This window comes from Microtus pennsylvanicus, chromosome 6 (assembly GCF_037038515.1).
Source record: "Microtus pennsylvanicus isolate mMicPen1 chromosome 6, mMicPen1.hap1, whole genome shotgun sequence".
Taxonomy (NCBI): Eukaryota; Metazoa; Chordata; class Mammalia; order Rodentia; family Cricetidae; genus Microtus; species Microtus pennsylvanicus.
In genome coordinates, this window is record NC_134584.1 from 38,338,594 (window position 1) to 38,357,716 (window position 19,123).

Sequence of the window (19,123 nt, forward strand, 5' to 3'; positions counted from 1 at the left end):
CGGACTTAACTTTTAGGTATGACGGCTGCATCACTCACTGCTTGCTCAGAGCACGTGTTCTTGTGCCTGCTCTGCACGAACTTACCTCTTAGGTATGACGGCCGCATCACTCGCTACTCAGAGCACATGCACTTGACCCTGCTCTGCCCTGTGACTTACCAGAGTGCACAAACACGAGGTGACCCTCATCAATTTGCGCCTGAGTGAAGTTCTGAATGCTTCTGCCAGGAACAAACTTGAGAGCCAGGTGCCCGTTGCTGGGAGGAGTGACCCAGTAGACCAAGTCCTGTGGGGGAGAGTCCCCATCTTCAGCACATAGGTCATCTCTGGTTATCTCAGTGACAGAATTCACCCACACCTGAAAGAAAAGAGAACCAATTCCAGTCTCCCCACATAGTCACGATCCTGGGTCCCATGGAAAAAGACGAAAAACAACTAAACCAGTCCACTGGAGTTTTTAAAGAATGGATTTGCTTTTTAAATTTTTAATTTTATGCATATAGGTGTTTTACCTGCATGTATGTCTATGTGCCACGTACATGTCTGGGACCAACAATCTAGAGTAAAATATTCACTATTTACTCAACATTAATTACCCAACAATGCATATGAACTGATGTATATCTAACGATAGAGCCAATGGTTACAAAGCACCCTGTGTGCTGAACATGCCAAATTCACCATACAGAATCTCAGACCATGCAGTGTTGACTTCGTTAGGTTGCTTTGAGGATACCTACGCATTGCTTTCAGTAGCTAACAGAATCTCAGACCATGCAGTGTTGACTTCGTTAGGTTGCTTTGAGGATACCTACGCATTGCTTTCAGTAGCTAACGGAATCTCAGACCATGCAGTGGTGACTTCGTTAGGTTGCTTTGAGGATACCTACGCATTGCTTTCAGTAGCTAATGGTGTCACCAGCTTTTAATGGTTGAGGAGGAAAAATGCACATTGCACATTTGCTACGCCCTTTATTCTGTCTTACATGAAAACAAGGGTCTGGTTTCTTTGTTCTTGTGCTGTTTGCTGTAGTAATAGTTCACAGCTGTAACCCTAGCTGAGAAACATGGCGGCTTCCTCTTATGTTAAAACCTTACACATTGTCTACACATCTCTCTGTGTCTCTTGCTCTCTCCTCATGCCCATCTCTTCCACGGTGTGTGTGTGTTCAGGTGTGTGTGTGTGCGCGCGCACGATGTGCCCATGTGTATGCATATTTGTGTGCATGCAGGTACAGTGTGTTATGCACATGCCTGGGAGGCCAGAGAAAAACCTCAGGTGTCTTTCTTCAGGGTCAGGTACTTTGTTTGCTTTTCAGTGGTCTCTCACTGACACGGGGCTCAGAAATTAGCCTTGGGCTAACTGTCCAGAGAGCTCCAGGGATCTTCCCATCTTCACTTCCCCAGCACTGGGGTTATAAATGCAGGGGCATAGCTGTCTGGTGTTTTAATACGGATTCTGGGGACCAAAGTCAGGTCCTCATACTGGCATGGCAAGCACTTTACTTAAACAACTTAACTCAACCGTTAACCGAACTGATTATTCATCTACAATGAGCCGGTAACTAGTTTAGACACTTGCACTGTGTGCCAGTGGATGAAACAAAGGAGTGGTGTCCTTGTGGAACCCCTACTTTAGCAGAGGGCACAGGAGGACACAGAGAAGAGGCAACAGGCACAGTAAGAAATGGGCAACATGGTGAGTTACAAAGTCACTGCACCATGAAAAAGACAAAACAAAGTAGTAAGGGGATTCTGGGCTGCGGATGTTAAAACAGGAGGCTTGTTGGAGGATGACCGAATGGGGCGAAAGAGAAGCCACGCCATGCACACATGTGCATATTCAGGAGTGGGAAAAGAAGATGGCATGGGAAACACTGGAGTTAGCTCAGGGGTAGGAGTAGTGAAGAGGCCATTAGGGCAGGAAGAAAAGAAGCAAGGTAAAGAAGACAGAGGTTCCAAAACATAAGAGATGGTCAAATGCGCTGTCAAAATGTCAGCTTGCCCTTGAGGGCAGGAAGAGAATTCAAGTAGAGTCCTGACCTGGCATACAAAATTTCCGGCTAAAGCCATGATGGTCTATAGAGGCAGGGACACCTGCCAGTGGGTGGCACAAGGGCCCCAGAAAGAATGGTAGAAGGGAGGCTTGAAGGCACCGCAAGATGGGAAGTGGTTTGGTTCTGGGAGTCTACTGCAGGTGTCCATGAGAGTTACAGGAAAAAGAAAGGTGAGGGACTGAAGGCACATATGGGGCCTTGCCAGTGTGAGGCAGCTTGGCACAGACCTGCCAAGACTAGCTCTATAGACACCCACTGGAAAGTAGGCCCAGGTCTCAGTTTACCCTAAGGCAACACCTGCTTCCAAGAAAGACCTCAAACCCTAAGGACATCAACTTTTTAATGTCTACCGGAAACACAAAATTAATGGAATGTTCAAATCACAAGATTCATTTAACTTGTGGAAAGGTCACAGTTCCTATAAAATATGTAAGTCGGTGTGTTTAACAAAATACCATGCCCAGTCATTCCAGTTTCAGATTTTACATTTTTAAATCATTCCATGTGGCTTATTTTTATTTCTTCAGAAATGAAAATTGATTCGGGAATGTGATACCATTTCTTTTCCTATAACCTGTAAACACTTGTGTTTTTTTTCCAATCAGGAGCACAGAAAAGCTGCCCAAGCCCATTTTCCACTGCAGTCCCTTTACGGCTGAACAGGGCTTCCCCTTTCACCACGGGAACACACCGTCTTCCAAAACAACTGGAAAACCTGTCGCTCAACACAAAACACCCTCCGATCTTCCTTCCTCTTCACATCCAGTTTAGTCCAATTAGCAACCCATTGCTTAAGGTCAGCTTGGTTCAGTGCCCAGCTTTGGATCATAATAACTCCACATAGGTGGGAAGAGCACAGCAATGACCTCATGCTTGAATTCAGATTAGAAAATGATCCAAGGCTCAAAAAATAAGTATCTAAAGACAACAACACTGGAACCTGTGGCAATCCATCCAAACTCACCTTTGCTCATAAACGAAAGTGCAGCTGACCCATGGTCAAACCTACTGGGGTATACTGGGTCTATCTATGACCCAGTGCCATCTAAGTTGTGATAGTAACATTTGAAGACCCCGCCCTTTGTTTCAGATCTCAGGAGAGTTGTGCAAAGCGTTCTGAACTCGCTGCCCTTCTGGGTGGCGCTCCAGGACCGCAACTGACATGGCATCTTCCTTCTCCCGCTGCAGCTGGTTGTAAAGCTCCTTTGAGTGATAAGTACAGTTCAGGGTGATAAGTACTTGCCAGGGTGTAGCTCAGGGGGAGAATTCTTGGCTAGCACATACGGGTCCTTCATTCAATTCCTAGGACCGTCTAAAGCCAGTCCAAGCCAAATAGGAAAATAACTAAATGGTTCAATTTTTAGGGTTAAAAACAAGGCAACACATTATAGTATTCTATTACAGAAACTTGGAAAATGGGGAAATGAAGCCCCCTTGTGGCCAGAATTTTATGTGGCCTGTATTTTTAAAAAAAAAAAAAAATCACTGTTTATGCTTAAATACAAAAGCACGCTTAAGAATGGATTTTAGATCAGAATACAAAGGAGTCACTCGGGATGGCCTAACTCTGAGCCTGGTTTGTAGAAATACAAATGATCCCACCATGCCACCAACGGCCGTGCAACACACCCGAATGGCCGGAGATTTAAGGCTGTGTCTTGTTTCTGTAGGAGAAATGCACGCCCCCAAATGCTGAGCTAGAGAGGTAATGCTTGGACTTTGGCTCTGAACTCCCATCCAGAGTCCAGGATGCCATCGGACTCTTCCCACCACCCCCATGGCCTTCTCCAAAGCAGACTCCAGTGGACATTCTTTTTATCTACAGGCCCTGATAAGAGTAAGAAGAGAAAGACAACATAAGATCACCTGAAGGTTTTAATAAAATGTGGGTTGGAGGTCAGAGATGACATAAAGTCTGGGCCAGGGAGATGGCTCAGCAGGTAAAGGCACCTGATGTCAACCCCGAGGTCCTGAGTGTGATTCCTGGGACCTATACAGTGGAAGAAAAATCTCAGCTTCCTGAGGTTATCCTCCGGCCTCCATACTTGTGTTTGGTGAACATGCATGCCCCCTCCCATGCCCCAAATAAAAATAAATAAATGTGATTTAAAACAAGACAAAATATAAATCTGATGACTTGTGGGAATCACATTTTGCCTCTGTCCCAGATTCTGTCTCTGACTAACTTTATTACTTGGTCAAGTCCTGTCTCTCTACCGCCCCTACCCCACCCTACTGCAACCTAGGCCTATGCACACATTATAGGAGTAGCCTCCTCCTAACCCACTCCTAAACCCATCACTTCCTCTCTTACATTTAATCCCACATTTCTGGGAAGTTGTGTCCTTTTCCTGTTTCCTCCAGGTCCTTGGGTTCCTTCACTGTAACTGTGAAGAAAGAAGAATGCTTGGCCATTGTGATCTCAGGCTCTTAACCGAAGTCTGCTACTTGCGCTCTCTCTCTCTCTCTCTCTGTGTGTCTCTGTCTCTCTCTCTCTGTCTCTCTCTCTCTCTGTCTCTCTGTCTCTCTCTGTCTCTCTGTCTCTCTCTCTCTCTGTCTCTTTGTCTCTCTCTGTCTCTCTGTCTCCCTGTCTCTCTCTCTGTCTCTCTGTCTCTCTCTCTCTGTCTCTCTGTCTCTCTCTGTCTCTCTCTCTCTCTGTCTCTCTCTCTCTGTCTCTGTCTCTCTCTGTCTCTCTCTCTCTCTCTCTGCCAAGAGTCTTGCCCTGTAACAGATTCTTCGTCTTTACTAGCTACCACTGTGACTGGGAAGTGGTCATTATCTTCACCAACAAATTGCTCTGCGTTACAGAGAAGAAATGACACTGTCAGAAATGACCCCCTAAATTTGGGAAGAACTAGTTACATATCTGCTCCTGGAAAATGTGCTCTCGTTGCTGTTATTTTAATTTAGTGCATGTGCTTTCCATATTCACTTCCCAATGTGTTGACAGACCCAACAATTCTTAAATATTATTGGCGATTGAGTCAGGGAACTCCCTGCAATATGACCGAGACCTTTCCATGCTAATCTGCCATCGTTACTAGACAGTCTAGTGGGAAAGACAGAAATATTTTGAAAACAAAAATAATTGGGGGGGCCGAAAATAATAGCAAATCTTAGATTCTATGAACTGCCTAGATAGGGTTTCTAAGTTAATAAATCCAATCCTGGCTGTTTTTTGGCTCCTTTTCTAGTTGAAATTAAATCAAGATTGATAGTAGACATTATTATTATGCTTTAAAACCTCAATGCACAAAACTACATTGTTCTGAAACCTTTAGGCAACTTTATTCACTGTGTATGTGTGTGTGTCTGTGTGTCTGTGTGTACCCAAAACTCTACCCTTATCCTTGGGATATTTAAATACTTGTCATTTGTTAATTTTCTTCCCTTGTGACCATGACTTTGGATGACCATAGCAGTTCATAAAGTGAGCTGGTTTGAAAGAAGATATCTACTGCTCATTATCCAAGCCTACTTTCTAGCCGGGAAGGGCAAGGCCATGTGCAGGGGCAATGAGCAGGTGGGACTGCCTTCGATAACAGGGCTGGAATGATGAAGGAGACTTCAAAGCTGAGGACAGGAGGCAGGCTTCCCTGCTTGGAAGACAGAGGACTCTTAACGTAGTAAAAAATCCTGACAGTATTTGGAAAATAGGGTGTAGGTCGTTATAGGTGGGAACAACTTTGTCATAGCCCTATGGTATCAGTTTCTAGGAGTTGAGAATTTAGCAATTGCAAGAGATGAGCCCCTAGAACTTGACTCAGCCCATAAAAGATAAAGTTTCAGGACTAGACAATGACTCAGTCGGTAAAGTGCATGCCACACAAGCATGAAGAGTTGGACAATCCCCAACACCCATGTAGAAAGTCAGGTCTATCTGCCATGTGTCTATAATCCCAATACTGAGGGTGAAGATGGGAGGATCCCTAGTGCTTATAGGTCAGCCAGCCAGGCTAGTCCAGATGAGCGTCAGTCCAGTGAAAGACGCTATCTCAAATAAACAAACAAACAAACGAGATGGAAAAGACACTCAATGCTGACTTGACATTATTCTCCACAGACATGTGCACATCCACCAAACACACATATACATACATACATGCGCAAAGATCATTTTCCCAAAAACAGAGAAATGGAGGGGCATTGCTCATTTATATAAAAATATCTGTCTTTGCTAGTTTCATAGATTAATGCCTTTCAATTACCCAAAGCATTAGTACATTTTACACATCAACTCTGTGTGTGTGTGTGTGTGTGTGTGTGTGTGTGTGTGTGTGTGTGTGTGTGGTGTATTAGACACCAGGTATTTTGGTTCTGTATATTATATTTTGTTTAACATATTTTTAAAATATTGATTTGGAACCATAGGACCTGCAACCTCCAGATAATTCCTACTATGGATGGCAGGTGTAACGTGTGACTCTGAGCTCAGACTACCCAGGCTCAAACCCACTTTTACTAACTGTATGGTATTTGTCAAGTGACTTACCCTTTCATTGCCTTAAATATTTATTGTAACCCTCCTTTGATTTCAAGAATGATTGAAAGAATTAAATGAGGAATTATCTAATCAGTTAAGTGATACATTTATATATTTATAGTTGAGCCTGTTTCATAAGCAGGGCTTGCAAATACTCGCTACTTCCCAGTATTATCTCTGGAAACCAAAAGAACAAAATTGCATCATGCTGAGGGGTTCTTATGCTCAAAAATCAACCTCAACGTGGAGCTGATATTTGATATCATTCTCTTTCTATACCTCCCCACCCCAGTTATTCCCACACTCCCCTAAGTTTTTCACAGCAAGCTTACTTCAGACTGATCACCTCTGTTATGGAATACTCCTTGACTAATAAGGCTCCTCTCACTAATATGCATACACACGAATCATCTAATAACCCTGTCCAGAAGAGTTCATAGGAGTGAATGGCAGATTCTTCTTCTCAGAGAAGTCCACTTGGGGCCTGGCCCTAGGCTTGTACCTGAGACTGGTAGCTAGTTTTGTACACTGGCTTAAAACGCCCCACAAATGATAGCAGGGGTCCCCTGTCTAAATTGTTTGTGCAGTGTGGTCTGTGGTGGAGCCCTCCTTTCTCCTGGGGGGTCTGGGATTTGGGTTCTTCCCAGGCGGAAGGTGAGTGCCTACCTGCCAGGTCTCAGAAAACATCTTGGCGACTCGGCAACTAACTGAGCTTCGTAGTGGAAGCCACTTCACAGGAGCTGTCACAGTCACTGGGCCAATCGACTGTGTCCTGCGTGACTTCACTGGGAAAGCTCTCGCCAGCTGACCTAGTTTCCTCTGGACTCCACCCCGGGTGCCGCTTCCCTCTGCTGATTTTGCTTTATTTGTTTCCCTGAAAAAAAATCTTAGCCACAGCACGCCAAGTTCTGAACGTCTCCGCCAATCCCACCTAGGGAGGCCTCCGTTCCCCTAACTCACATGCTGCCTTAAAAAGGTCCTGTCCTTGAGAGATCTTCCCTCTCTACAAAGTCAGTGTTCTCTGAGCAGAATCGTCCTGAATGGTGGCCCACGAACCCAACTGGGGAGACTCCAAGGCCGCTCCTCCTTTCTGACTACACTATACTTTAATGTTCCCAGCAGTTCCTTGGGCGGACCATAAAAACAACACCAGTTATAGAAGGGACCAGGACTATGTGAACATTCAATAAATGTAAACATTTATGGAGTGTTTAACCACCACTGACAGCTACAGTTTCTCTCGGTAGCTAACGGGTCACTTCTCAGATGACTCTTCTCGGAAGAGCTCGTGTGGGGGAGAGGGACAGAAGTAACTGAAAATAGGAGGTTTAGATGCTTGGCCAGTACATAGCATTCGAGAACAGGGTGAGACCTGAAAGAAAACCCAAACTAACACATTCCAACGGCACAAGTGCTTTCTCGTGAAAGGCAGAGGCTGAGAACTTGCCACGCTGTAAGACGCCTGAAGCACTAACGGGAGTATTCCTGGGTCCCATTGCCTGGAGCGAACAATAATGAATACTGAAACTCGAGCCCTTTTCTAACAGTGCAAGGCCTGCTACCTAGACTAGCCCCTGTGTTGGCTACACAGTGGACTAACAGATCCTGAAATGCTTCATAAATTGAGGCCAAGGTTTTCTGCTTCTGATTTCACTTGTATCCCTTCCTGCTCCTCTGGCACCTAGCTGGCACCACTGTCAACAAAGGCCCTTTGCTGCTTGCACCAACGGTTACTCATACATGGTGATGTGCTGTGCCATCCTGTGGCATGGTGGGATAGACACTTGCTACTTCGAAAACAAGAGAAAGTACTTGGCTGGCATGAGCAGAGCCCTGGGAACCCCAACACCATTTAGATACCAAACTACAACACCCTATAAGTTAAAAAATAGTTGATGTTTAAAATCCCTCCTCCAAAGAGCACACTGAAGAAAGCAAGTGGAGATTGTCAGAGTAGAAGTCAGAACTCATAGCCAACCCCAACAGAACCTCATTTCCCAAGTTTTAGTTACCTAACTGAAAGAGGGAGATAATTTGATACTATTTTTTAAATGAGAAAAATGTATTAAAATGTACATAGTAATATATATCCAAAGGAAACATAAATTATTATCTTCCAACAGTATCCAACAAGATATTGACAAGTAATAGCTAATAATTCTTTGAAACAGTGGAGACATGTTAGCATACAAGGATGGTCATATATATGCCTTATTATTTTACAATAGCAATGATATAAATCCAAACCTATTTGGTTGCCCTGAGGTTCTTATGTAAATCAAAAGCACACAGCACTTACCTGGAGGATTTTATTGGCTGTTATTACCGGAGCCTTGTCATTTACAGGCTCAACAGTCACAAAAAGAGTCTGAGGCAGACTCTGTTTCCCAAGCTCCGAGCTGCTGGCCAAGATGGTGAGACTGTCCGTTAGCTCCTGACTGCCGTTATGAACATAGTGAATCAACCCCTGCTCCACCTGAAACCAAACCAACAGAAGCACTCAGTCCCAAACCATGACAGAAGTGCTCAAAAAGAAATCCAAGTGCAAAACTCTCCCTAAGGCACAGAAGCATGTCTTCATCCCATGACGGAGTGGGAATTGTGAGGATGGCATCCCACTTCATCCTAAAAGTAAGCGAAATGCCACTTTGTCCTAAGGATAGGTTTAAAGAAAGGTAGAGAAATGCAAGGTGATGCAGGAACGAGAATGCTGAATTAGTAGCAGAAGATGAGTTTAAATGCCACTTCTGACAGTAATGTGTGCTGCTGGGTGCACATAACCCAGTCTCTTCTACCAATGGGACACCACGGTGAAGTTCAAGTTCAACTTGCTTATTTCAGGTGCCTACATTTGGAAGGTTTTGGTTGTTTTATTTGACAATCCAAACCATCAGAGTTAGGCTCCCCCGGGGTTTCGTTTCTCTTCCTTGGAAATACATGGATCAGGGAAACTATAAAGTTCTTCACGCATATTTTCTGAGCTAAGGAGGCGCTGGTTCCTTAACCGTTTTCTGTGTCTGAGGTTATGTGTGATGGTGAGTTTTAATTGTCAACTTGAGACAATCCAGACTCTCCAAAAAGAACAGCCCAAATAAGGACTGTCTCCATTGGGGGGAGTGACTCAATTAAGGCATTGATGTAGGAAGACCCAGCCTGCTGTGGGTGGCGCCATTCCCTAAGCAAGGGGTCCTGACCTATTTAAGAGTCAAGAAATAGAGCTAAACAAAGGCAAGCGAGCAAGCAGTATGTATGTATTTGTTTCTCTGCTCTTGATTACAGATGGGATGCAAGTTCCTGCCACTGTGACTCCCCTGGAACTGTAGGCAGAAATCAGCCTCTTCTCCCTAAATCACTTTTTTGGGGTATTTGGGGGGGTATTTTATCATAGCAACAGAAATGTAACTAGAACAATCTGCTACCTTCTAATCTTGAGCCCTCACTTTCATAATAAATCATGTATCTCTTATCTCGTGTTAATATACATCTCCTGTAGGCAGACTATGGCAGAATACATTACAATCAAATCATTCTACCACAGAAGATCTCTTTCACAGTAATAAAGCAAATGTAATATTTACTTTTATTACCTGTTAGACTCTATCTTTTTAATTTCAGTTCTGAAGTTGTCACTGGATAGTTAGGTTATTCCTCTTTGATTTGTAGAAACCAAAAATCTTACCAGAGTCCTTTCCCCTCTCTCAGACTTGACTGCTGGAAGCACGGAAGATTACAGTCTGCACCAGATTGCATTCAAGCTAGAGGGGAATTTAGCTTCACTGAGTCTGCTACCAAAACACAACGGTAAGAACTTCCAATGACCCAAAGGAGTTGTTGGAATTCCGAACAAGTCTCTGGGGCTGTGTTTGTTTTGACAAAATTTAGCCAAAAATTTGAGTGGTTCAACTGAGCCCATTCCTGTAGCGCACTTCCTTTGAGCAAAGCCTTTTGATCTTACAGTGGTGTTCCTGACAGGGGTGGAAAGTTCAGTCCCCTCAAGGGAAAATCATGGCCACAGGTGCTATGAGAGATTCTGGAGTTCTGTGGGTAGAAGATTCCAGACAACAGGGCCTAACCTTGGATCCCTAGAATACACTGTTAGGCTGCTCAGGCACAACCAGTGAGCAGGACTCATCACAAGATGAGAGATCTCAAAAATGAAAGCACTCTAGTGATAGTGCTCACGGCCAGGACACTTTTCCCGAAGAAATATATCACTTCCCCCAAATCATACACCCTTTAATGAGCAATTTGTCCCAAAATTGCATAACACTTCATAATATTTAGCTGGAAGCTGAGAAAGGTCCCAAAATTGCATACCATTTAATAATATTTGACTGAACGCTGCCTCTTCCTATCCTTTGAAAGCCAAAAAAAAAAAAAAATCTGCCAATCAGATGAAGGACCCAGCCTTTTCTAGCTCTCTTTTCTGGTTTATTTATTTTTTTCTATATTACTAATAATATTCATTCAACATGCTGCCTTTCACAATTTTCCTGCCTCTCTGTCTCCCTGTTCCCCCACCCGGGGAGAAACTCCACAAGGACAGGGTTACTGCCTGGTTAATTTGTCAGGTTGACCTCATCACCTAGCTCCAGAAGCCCTGATCTAAGACATTCACAAACTTCTTACTGAGCAAATGAAGCCAGGGTCTCTCCACTAAGACACTGAAGACCACAGACACATAGGATCAGGGTTACTTTAAGTGAAAATGACAATATCTCAAAACCTAGAGACCACAGGGGTTACATATAAAGAGACAGTATAAGGAATTACCTGACAAATAGGGACATGTGACTTTGTCATATGTCTATGTCTATGAACATATGTCATATGTCTATGAACAGGCTGCATGGAAACACAAATGCCCCAGGAGACAAGTATGTCTCCACACAGATTTCAACAGGCAACTCAGAATACATGAGGTAAAAGTATTTGATTCAGCTTACAGCAAAGCAGTCACCATTGATAGGTTTCCTGGATGCCATGATTGAGAGATGAGAATAGTCCTCTTCCCTGGGTCAGAAGGAGAAAGTGCTCTCCTAGCCTCTGCATTCTGTCTCTTCATGGCTTCCTAATGATACCTAGGTACTCTAGCCTCCTTGACAGTGGATGCAGACCACGCCTCCTATAGGCAGAGGCTGGAACCCTCCAAATGTAGCCCCAAATACCCTTTGCCCCTTCTCAGCCTGTGGGTACACCTCCCCAGATGGTCCCTCATCTCTCAGGCCCCCACACTCTTGGCTATGCTGCTCCTTTAATTTACACTGCCTTTTTTGGGGTTCCTAATCTCTTACTTCTGTGCTCTTTATCTAACTCCTCAAAGTCTAGATTGACCATGGTCCCTTCACAAAGAGTTACAGTCTTTCCTCTGCTCTTCAGTTAGAATTGAATATGCCAGCTCTATACTCCTACAACACGACCGTGGAAACAGAATATGAGAGATAAGAGAGCATCCCAATTAAAGATGAAGCATCTGGCTCCTCCATGGCACTTCCTGAGGCAAGGACTACATTTCGGTTACCACAGCAACACATAGCAACTAAAACAGAGCACGCCTTTAGTAAGTGGATTTAAATCCATTAGGAATCCCATAACTTAGATTTTCACATTTTTATTTACTTTTGTTTGGTGTTTTGCGTGTGTGTATGTCTGGGCATAACTTGCATGCCTTTTAGCCATGCCAGATCCCTTACAACCACGTTTACAGAAGTTGTGAGCCACCATGTGGCTGCTGGGAACTCAACCTGGGTCCTCTGCCAGAGCAATCACTGCTTTTAACTGCTAAGCCAACTCTTCAGTCTCCAACTTGGCATTCTTAGAAGCAAAATGAAGCAACATACATGTGTTTTTAGCTGGAGAGGCAAAGCCAGGCAAATGTGGTGGTAGGTAGGGGGTTGTTTGTGGTTTCCAATCTAAAGAGTTTGTATTGCTCGGGGTTTCTAAGGAAGAGCTGCAGGGCAATTTTCAAAATTGAAAAAATAATAAACATTGGTAGAAGTCATTAATTTACTCCTGTAAGAAAACACAATCTAATAATAATAATAATAACCAAAGAAAAGAAACCAGATAGCAACCTCCAGTTGACTTTGGTTATTTCATCTGCCTTCAAAATCTGGATGCCAGACGAGCTGTTGTATCCAGCTTGCTGACTGCCAGCACTGAGCCACCCTAGACACCTGTGGCCCCATGTTTGGCATGTAGTATGTTCTTTGTAAAACATCTGGTGAATGGGTGAAGGGATACATGAATGAAAAACGTTCACCAAAGATGAAGTAGCTGAGTGTTCCTGATATCAATAGAGGAACAGAGTACTCTTGTAGAAGTGGACATTAGTAAGGACGGCAGAGTCAGTTCCTGGTGTACAGTCAAAAGTCAGAAGATTGGGAGAAAGTAAAAAAATAAAATCGAGGACCTCTGACCATCTTTCTCTCAAATGTTTAGAGTGTGTGAGGGGCGCGATGATGTTTAGAGTGTGTGAGGGGCACAGTGATGTCTCCTTGTGGGAATAAGTCCTCTCACCCCACATTTTCAGCAGAAACAGGATCTAAGAGACGCTTCCAAATTCGTGGCAGTGAAAAGAAATGTTGAATGTTTTTAAACTACAAGACCCATCTCAGGAAGTAGTAAATACGCCATCACTGAAGATGTTCAGGCAGTGTTAACCCCGTCCCTATGGGGAAGCTACAGACAGGCTTCTAGCATCCTGTGGGAAGCTGGACCCCAAGGTCCCATCACCCTGAAGTCTGTGAGTCTAAATGATAAAGAGTCAATTCCAACCCCTCCCCCCGTGCCGGAACAACATACTCAAATATATTAACTGTGATTTGTTACCTGTTTCCTGGAAAATTTCATTAGCTTTACTCTTGGAAAACTGGAACTTTGAACATAACCGTGCTTTGGTGGCTCGAGGAGAACGAATTCGCAGTCAAGATTCTCAAAATACTTGCTTGGAATTCTGAGGTGGTCTGGTAGAAGTGCTTTGGAACCCCCTTCCTGAACTGTGAGATTCTGTACCTCCAGGGGGATCCACTTAGGGATGATATCCAAACGCATCTCTACACTCCTTACAAAGTGGGAGTCCCGGCTCACATCTAGGGTGAACTGATCCTTTTGTTGGCCGGGAGCTGTCTGTACATAAAGGACGTTGCCGTCATCCATATCCTGCCTGGTGAAGCTCAGACTGGACTTTCCGTTTGTACCCACGCTGCCATCTTCTGCGGTAGATTTTTGGAGGTGTCCATGCATTGGTGGAGTCCTGACTACGAATTGTGTCTCCGGAGGGATCTCATCTTCAGTTTCAGCCTTGTTCACAAACACAACACAAGAATAAGTGCCAAAGCTGTCAATGGTTTCACTTTGACAAGTGGCCTAAGTTACAATCAGTGTTATTACACAGCTTAAGAACAGGTCTGACCTGGGGCCATGCTGATCATGCCAATATTTGGAATCTCAGCCCTGGTCACAAACAAATGAATAAATGGTCAACAGCACGTGTGTAGCTATAAAGCATTTGAACACAGCAGAAAAACACCCTGAATATTCTAAAAGTTAAGGCAAAAGAATTAAATGTTTTAATTAAATTAAATAAGGGGAGGGCTGGAGGCTTGCCTAGCATCCAGCATGTGTAAAGCCATGGATTTGATCCCCAGCACCGTGGTGGGGGAATTATGAGGAGAAGAAAGCAAGGATGGTTTCAGGAAGAAGAGTTGCATCACTAAAATTGCACGACTGTAGAGGGGAAAAAAGCCTTTTCCCTGTTTAGTTCTACTTTCTCTAGCTCAGCATTTCCTGTGCATTTTCATTTTATTGATTCAGCAAAGTCCATTTAGAAACTGTCTTTGCAGCAAATTAAGTCACAAGAGGAAGCATGCCCCCTCGTGGTGAGACGTATTAACTCTCTAAGTTTGAAAAAAAAAAATGTGAACCGCTAGTTAGTGCCTTCTCTTCCCTTAGTCAAGTTTCATTATTTACCAACCTGATTCTAGCTCCCGCTCATCTCTGATATTACGGGTTACTCTTAGGAAGCTGGCCTGCATCCTGAAGGCAGAGTCGGAACAGCCTGCATGTCTGGCCAACTGTTACAAACACAGCTTTCCCAGCCTACACCCTATAGGAGATGACCCCAAAAACATCATCCAGGCCAAACTGATCCATAGGTAGGGCTGTGCCCACTAGGAACTTCGTGGCTCTGCTCTCACCCTGGTACAGCTCCACTGGTCTAGATCAGTTTTATCCACCAGTTTAGGGAAACTACACAGGGCCACATCCAGAAATAAAGAAAGAGACTGTGCAATGGTGCCCTAAGCTGATTGGGGAATCCCTTTTATGTCTGTTAAATTACTTCTTCCTCCCATCACACACTAGCCCATATCAAATGAAACGATGCTAGTACAGCTGTTAACAACAAACAAAAATGAAAAGCTCCTCCTGTGTCATAAGACATACTTCCCTCCCTTAGTCCTAGGTTCACACTGCAGTAAGCATGGGCACATACATGAGCGTGTATATAAACACGGCTTTAAAATAAGACTGAACATTGTGCAGATTTTATTTTCAAGCGAGGGAAAATTGGTAGAATCAAATTCCAAACCTCCTAACTTTTCATCTCAGTGGCACACAGTATGTATATTAAGTGTGCATACACCCACCCGGTGGTGGTGGCACACGCCTTTAATCCCAGCACTCGGGAGGCAGAGGCAGGCGGATCTCTGGGAGTTTGAGGCCAGCCTGGTCTACAAGAGCTAGTTCCAGGACAGGCTCCAAAGCTACAGAGAAACCCTGTCTCGGAAAAAAAAATGTGTATACACATATATTAGAGCTACTCCCAATACCGTAAAACACACACATGCACACATACACACACACACACAGAGGGAGGGGGTATTTTCAGAAGCAAACAAATAGATTATTAGTCCCCTCGAGTCTAAGCCAATAAAAACACCCAGTGTTTTGGGTGGCACCTACCTGGAGCTTTCCACTGCTCAGTTTTACTGCTTTTCCTTCTTCAACCGTAAAGCTGCTGCCGTGCAGAAACTGAGTGTAATGTTGGTGACTCTCCAAGGACACTTGGACACAAATGCTCACATCTAAGTAGGCATCTTTAACTTTCGCTGTCAAGTTAAACATATCGAAGTTCCCATCGCCATTGTGCCTATAAATCACATGTCCCTGCTTCAGGTTATGTTGGGAAAATGAGTGCAACTCAGAATCATTGACCAGGATTCTGCCATGTTTGGGGGGTTGCGAAATGTGGAATTCAAACTCACGGTCTGTTCTGACATCTTGGTTCGTGGTGACGCTCAGGTTGGCTGTTGTGATGCAGCTGTCTCTCCCTCTGGACACAAGCAGCCCTGTGTTGTTGACTATGTGGACATAGGCCTCTGACACACTGACCTCGAAAAGGGATGACGTGTAGTGGACACCATCTGTCACGAACAACAGGAATCGGGCAGAGTCTGGACCGTGGTGCCTGAAGAGCACACGCCCTTCCTGGAGGTCCTCTTGCCTGAACTGGTACAGCTTTTGAGACGGGTCATCGGCTTTCACCAAATCTCCATTTGGTATGCCACGCCGAGTGTAGAGTAACTGCCCATCATCAAAATCTACGTCAGGGTCACGGAAGCAGAGGTCTGCTAATGTCAGCAGGCGCTGGCTATCCCGCACAACGTGAAAGACCTTATCCACCACACGCACCGGCTTCTCATCATTCTTTAACTCAACAGAAACGCTGACTTTGATTTCTGTAGACATGTGTTCCGAGTCAAGATTTCTGACTCCTCCCTGTGGGCCCAGATCTGTGGCAGAGGCCAGCACAACGAATTCATCACACTGGGTCTCAGAGTCATCATGAACATACATCAGCCTTCCACCCACTATGTCTTCCTCTGTGAACCCACTGATGCCACTGTCACTTCCCAGAGAAGCAGAAGAGCTGGCCAATTTCAGTTCCCCATGCTGAGGACTCTTGGTGACTTCATATTGGAAGACATGATTGTCCAATGTTTGAACCAAGAGTTCTGATTTTGATATTAATGTCCATTCTCCTTCTTTTACAAATAGTCCAGTGTTTGTTAAAATAATATGTGTCTTATCTGCTTTAAGGTTTATCCTGAAAGTATAATTTTTTGTTTCTATGTGTTTTACAATAACTGAGAAAGTAAACATGTCTTGTGAGTCTTCCCTGGACCTCCCCTGAGGTTCATAGCTTACCTTAGAGTCTGTAATATTTTTCTGACTGAAAATTGAACTTCTTTGAAGAACTTCATTGCCAAGTAGCAAGCTTCCTTTCTTGGGTGGGATCAGTAACTTGAAATAGAGTTCCCTCTCAGCTACTTCCATACTCTCTGTTCCAGCCTGCAGATGGTCAGAGTCCAATACTTTCTTGCTTGCATTGCTAATTTCTAGAGGAACATTTTTCAGAAGTGTCAATTTCAGCCACTGAACAGTCACAGGAAACAGGAGCTCCTCGCTTACTCTTCCTTCTACGTTAGCTTTAAATTTAAAGTGATCCGGCACGCTTTCTCGCTGCAGTTCTTTGAATGAACTATAGTATCGGATCCGACTCTGGTCAATGGAACGTTGAGAAAAGGTACTGACTTGTTTCCATTCCCCATTGGATTCCTGATGCTGAATTTGGCCAAACTGAGGTGGACGAGTGACATCATAGCGGGTGTCCATCTCATGTGGTTCGCCATTCACCTTCACTGACAAGTCACTCTGCGTGATCAGAACCATACCACCCTGTGGTACCACCACACCAGTCCTAACTACCACCTCAAAATCCCAAGGAACAGCCATGACCCGTAACACCACAGTATTGCTAACCAGCTCACCGTCAGTCGCTCTCAGGACAATCCGAGAGTTTCGATGACCCTTGTGCACGTAGAAAATGTTGCCAGCTTGTAAATCCATCTGTGTAAAACTATTGATGGCTCTGCCAGGGTCGCTGGCATGCTCTAAAAACCCAGCATCCACGTTGAAGTCGCTAAGTACGGAAAGCCTGAGATGCCGCAAATCGGTGTCAGGGTCTGATACCTGTACCACATTGGGGGTCAGCTGTTTCCTAGAGTTCTCGAAGAGGAGCAAGTGTCCTTCTGGGAGCTTAAGGAGTGGGGGATCGTTCACTGGAATGACTACAATATTAAGAACATGCGAAATGGGATCCTGCAGCTGGAACGGCATCGCCTTCTCGCTACTAGAAAAAACAGAAAATGTAAAGAAATCTGCAGGCTCGTCCGAGCCATCGTGGACATACCACACTTTCCCATGAGTCAGATCTAACGTAGTAAAAGTCCTCTCCATTTCTGGTGCATGCCGAACATCTATTTTAAGGAAACCATGAGCTGGCATTTCCTGTATTTTAAATAGTATCTGAGAATGGTTGATACCCAGATCCAGAAAGTCCACATTCACTTTTATATGCTTTTGTCCCAGTACGGCCTGTCCACCTTCTTGGACTTCCAACTTATTCAAAACCAAAAAACCGCCACTTCCGTTTTCCCGAAGAGAGCTGGCACTGGGAAGCGCAGTGGAAGGGGCTGGCTCCAGCTGAGGCAGGTCTTGCTCTGCTGTCCCAGGAGGATCTGGATCGTGGACGCCCTCACTTGTGCACCCAGCAGAAACGTCTTTGGAAACCACTGCGTCCCTTAAAGCTCTCACTTCCAAGTTTGCTTCCAAGGCTCTCAGGCATCCTTTCAGGGCGATGCCCCGAACAGATTTCCCAGGCACAGACACAAGTTCTAACCCCCGCACTGCTTCCCACATCCGGTGATTCAGGCCTCCCACGAACAGGGGCCCTTCAGATACAAATGCTTGGTTTTGCAGAGGCAGCATGGCCCTTACCCCTTGCTCGTCTACCGTGAGGTCCAGACGCCTCCTCGTGACTCTGAGTTGAACAACGTGCCACTTGTTGTCACTAACGAAGCGGGGTAATGAAACCTGAGTTTTTGTTTCTCCCTTTCCCACACGAGCCTTCAGGAGGCCCTCGTGTATTGCCAAGGCAACAAAATCTCTTCCTCTACCTGACTGAAATAAAAGCAAGGCTTGTTGGGTTCCAGTTCGCACAGCAAATCTCAGTGTCCCTTCCCCCTGTACCCTCCATTCTGGAAAGGCGACATAGGACCTAGAACTGAAAAAGCTAATAGCTTCATTCTTCTCAGCAAAAAACTCATCGTTACATCCCAGCGACACCTCATGAACCTTCTTGAAGCCAGGGAAAGACCTAAGGGAAGTAAGGACCTCCCTCCGGTTAAACACCACGCCCTCTATGCATCCTCGGAAGTTGGGGGTCTCTCTGTCCAGGTAAGGGACGCTGAGTCCCCCACGGCCTCCTACATAGACTCCATGGTGAAATGTGAAGTTCTGCATCCCTCCATCCCGCTGGCCAGTCGTCTCGTACTGCTTGTCAATAACCAAGAGAACCTTATCCTTGCCATAGTACAGTTCCACCGAATGCCACGCCAAATTGTCCACACGAACTCTTTGCTCAGAAAGGAGAAGCTGTTCACCCGTACCCAAGTTTATTTTCACCTAAGAGAGACAAGAGCCATAATTAATGAACCTCACCACGCTGTTCCTCTCACAG

The 19,123-nt window shown here is 44.8% G+C and overlaps 1 protein-coding gene across 1 annotated transcript in view; it reads right to left on the minus strand.

The window, feature by feature from the left end:
- The window catches only part of LOC142851897 (chondroitin sulfate proteoglycan 4-like), a 56,096-nt gene that overhangs the window by 26,501 nt on the left and 10,472 nt on the right, over window positions 1–19,123 (minus strand). Inside the window, exons 3-6 of the mRNA XM_075976048.1 lie at window positions 15,505–19,068; window positions 13,372–13,842; window positions 8,840–9,016; window positions 160–358 (exon numbers count right to left, since the gene is read on the minus strand). Of these exons, the coding sequence (XP_075832163.1) occupies window positions 160–358; window positions 8,840–9,016; window positions 13,372–13,842; window positions 15,505–19,068 (4,411 nt within the window). The remainder of the gene's footprint in view (window positions 1–159; window positions 359–8,839; window positions 9,017–13,371; window positions 13,843–15,504; window positions 19,069–19,123) is intronic.